Source organism: Amphiura filiformis, chromosome 5 (genome assembly GCF_039555335.1).
Source record: "Amphiura filiformis chromosome 5, Afil_fr2py, whole genome shotgun sequence".
In the NCBI taxonomy this organism is placed as follows: domain Eukaryota; kingdom Metazoa; phylum Echinodermata; class Ophiuroidea; order Amphilepidida; family Amphiuridae; genus Amphiura; species Amphiura filiformis.
Genome location: NC_092632.1, coordinates 61,927,744 through 61,931,152, shown reverse-complemented (window position 1 = coordinate 61,931,152; position 3,409 = coordinate 61,927,744). Strand labels below are relative to the sequence as shown.

Below are 3,409 nucleotides of genomic sequence, written 5' to 3'. Positions count from 1 at the left end.
AATTTAAGAAATATTGTGATACTTGCAATATTACAACAGTATACTTATCATAAATGTCAGATGGTATTAATGTACACCCCTTTATATTATTCTTGTAACACAGGGCGATTTTGTGTATATGGGTTGTTGGCCTTTTTGGGGCGATAAAAACTAAATCTGGATGTAAAAATTAAATAATGATCTAAAATATTATTGGTATAGTATTTTAAAGCCCAGTGATCTTCATAATCTACTCTCTTACACATGTTTGTTCATACATGTATTATCATTATTTTATTAGGTCGTATAAAATTAATGTTTTGGTTTTCTTCCAGAGGAATGTCATGAATTGATGAGGGAGGGAGTTTTTTCCCCAATGTAAAATTAACATTTAGAATTTACCAAAAAAAATCCCTACTTCCCTCCTCTAATGTTTTTTTATGTTACGCCAATCAAACATTTTTAGGCCTTCAATACAGTGACTCTACATACATGCTTCAAAGCTAAATTTGAGGAAAAGACGATGCTGTTGGGCGGTGTAATGTAATCCACATGATAATGATCACTTTTTGTACAGTATAAAAACACATGCAACACACACAGTTCAATACGAAAATTGTGCGTGTTGTCTACGGTGATTTGGCAACCTTTCCTTTCCAAAATCTCTTACCATTCAAGAGTCACTGTGAGCACAGCATGTTCCAAGTCCGCAAATCATAATATGTACGAAGTTTAAATTCATCAAACATCGAGCAATGTTGACATTTTTGGATTTATTAACTGAGATTTTCAGTAGGCGGCTGACAAACAAAATGGCGTTTTTTCACACCGCTCATCGCCGCTCTCATCGCCGTGCGAACTTTGTACGCGCATCGCCGACCGATCATCGCCGGGCGATGGAGCAGCACAACCATATCGCTGGGTGTTTGTGTTCATCGCCAGCGACGTCGGCAGACGTCGGCCGATGCACACCGATTTACTATGAACCCACCATTACGCGGTAAGTCCTGATAATTTAAATCAGCCGTCTATTGTAGATGAACATATTGTAGCTTGTGAGAAAGCTTGTTGGAAGCTTACCAAACCGGAAGCGGCACAATTACGTGCTGAGATTGTTGGCACTTTAAAATCGGCCAAATTGCCCCCCTCAAACATCAGTAAAGATGAGCGCATCGCAATTAAACAACTCCAAAAAGAGGAGTCTATCATGGTCCTGGGGGCCGACAAAGGCAGGGCCACGGTTGTCATGGACAAAACGGAATATCAGGAAAAATGGATGCCCTCCTTAGCGACCCTAAGACTTATGAAAAATTAGACAGGGATCCAACGGCAAAACATAAAAGAGAGTTAGTTTCCATCTTGCAGAGACTTGAAAAAGAGGATAAAATCAAGAAGAGAGACAAGCAATTCTTGTATCCCACCTCTGAAAATGTTCCAAGAATTTATGGCAGTCCCAAAATTCACAAAGATGGAACCCCGTTGCGACCCATCGTAGATTTTACTGGCTCTATCGGTTATAATGTGGCCAAGTCCCTAGCCGATATTCTGAGCCCCATTGTTGGTCAATCCGAACATCATGTTCTGAACTCCAAAAGTCTTGCGGAAGACTTGAAAGACATTGTCCTCACAGATGATGAGATACTCAATTCGCATGATGTGGTGGCGCTTTTTACCAGTACCCCCATCGATCTCACTCTCCATGTGCTCCGTGATAGACTGAGTGAGGATAAAGACCTCAAAAACAGAACCCTTCTCACAATTAATGACATCATCGAACTTACAAAATTTTGTCTTGCTACTGTCGCCTACTTTAGCTACTCTGGTGATATCTACCGCCAACGGTTCGGCATGGCTATGGGAAGTCCCCTCAGCCCTCTCGCGTGTAATATATTCATGGAGTGGCTGGAGCAGAAAGCCATTTCCACGGCCCCGGTAGCCTGTCGCCCGCGTCTCTGGAAAAGATACGTAGATGACGTGTTGGAAATAGTACGTAAAGGAGAGGTAGACAACCTTACAGATCATCTTAATTCCATTGACCCCACCAACAGCGTCAAGTTCACATACGAGCAAGAACAAGAAGGTTCGATCCCCTTCCTCGACACCCTAATCACCAGAAAACCGGATGGATTAGTAAAACTCTGCATCTACCGTAAGAAAACGCACACTGATCAATATCTTCAGTTCTCCTCCCACCACCCCTTACATCAAAAGCTGGGAGTTGTTAGAACGCTGTTAGATAGGAGTGACGCGTTGGTAACAGAGGAAGCGGACAAACAAACTGAGGAGAAAAAAATACGCGATGTATTGACCACTTGCGGCTATCCAGATTGGTCTATTAAAAAAGTCCAAAAAGACAGATCCACTCCTAAGACAAAACCTACGACAAAGCGAAAAGATGACAGTGAGAAAACCAAAGGCATGGTCGTGGTTCCCTACATAGAGGGCGTTTCTGAGCGAGTCTCCCGTGTGTTCAAAAGCATGGATTCTCTACTGCCATGAAACCACATCGCACCATTCGCAGTATGCTCGTCCACCCTAAGGACAAACTTCCCCCCCAGCAGAAAGCGGAGGCCATTTACAAGATTCCCTGTGGTGACTGCCCCAGTTCCTATATTGGTGAAACTGGCCGTCCCTTTGGCACCCGACTTAAAGAGCACCAAAAGAGGTTGAGAAATTTGAAGCCAGACCATTCACACGTGCAAATCGTAAATCTTCCGTCACTGAGATTCACAAATCTGCTATCACCGACCATGTTGCCTCCACAAATCACTCAATCAATTGGGAGGAATCCAAGGTCATTGATCGTGAAGCTGATAAGACTACCAGGTGGCTCAAGGAAGCCATTTGGATCCGCAGAAAAGGACATGACACTCTAAACAAGGACGAGGGGCCTACGCACTCAACAACATCTTTGACCAACTCATCACGCCCTCAACGGTGCCTACTGTTACCCATAAAAGGAAACAGTCAGATGTGATGAGTTGCCAGTCTGATGAAGCCACTAGTGTAGTGGTGAAACGTCACTAAAACGTGAGCTAAAAACTTCGTTTTTACTTAGGAATTGTTCAAAATGAACAAAATTTACAGATGTTCACTTTTTGCGGTAATTTTGCGCAAAATGTGTTGATCTTGCCCCTGAAATTCACTTTTCCCCTAAGGCTGAGTTCACATAGAAGTATACGGTATTAAGCTATCTGAAATACGCTCATTCGATCAGGCTGAGTTCATATAGGAGTATACTTTGTGAACTCAGCCTGATCGAATGAGCGTATTTCGTATTATAGCGAATAGCGAGTATGTCAGTTTACCCATTTTCTTCGTCTTATCAAATGCTTGTAACTTTACTTCTTGAGGTCACATTGCATTCAATGAGGTGTCATAATGTGCAGAATTAGATAGTGCATCTATTAAAAAATGAATTTACCCACAT

General features: G+C 42.4%; 1 protein-coding gene across 1 annotated transcript; it reads left to right on the top strand.

Annotated features, from left to right (window-relative positions):
* The first annotated feature begins 1,251 nt into the window (after positions 1 to 1,251).
* Positions 1,252 to 2,478, top strand: LOC140152319 (uncharacterized). Its single transcript, XM_072174621.1, has one exon. The coding sequence runs from the start codon at positions 1,252 to 1,254 to the stop codon at positions 2,476 to 2,478; it is 1,227 nt and encodes a 408-aa protein (XP_072030722.1).
* Positions 2,479 to 3,409: the final 931 nt, after the last annotated feature.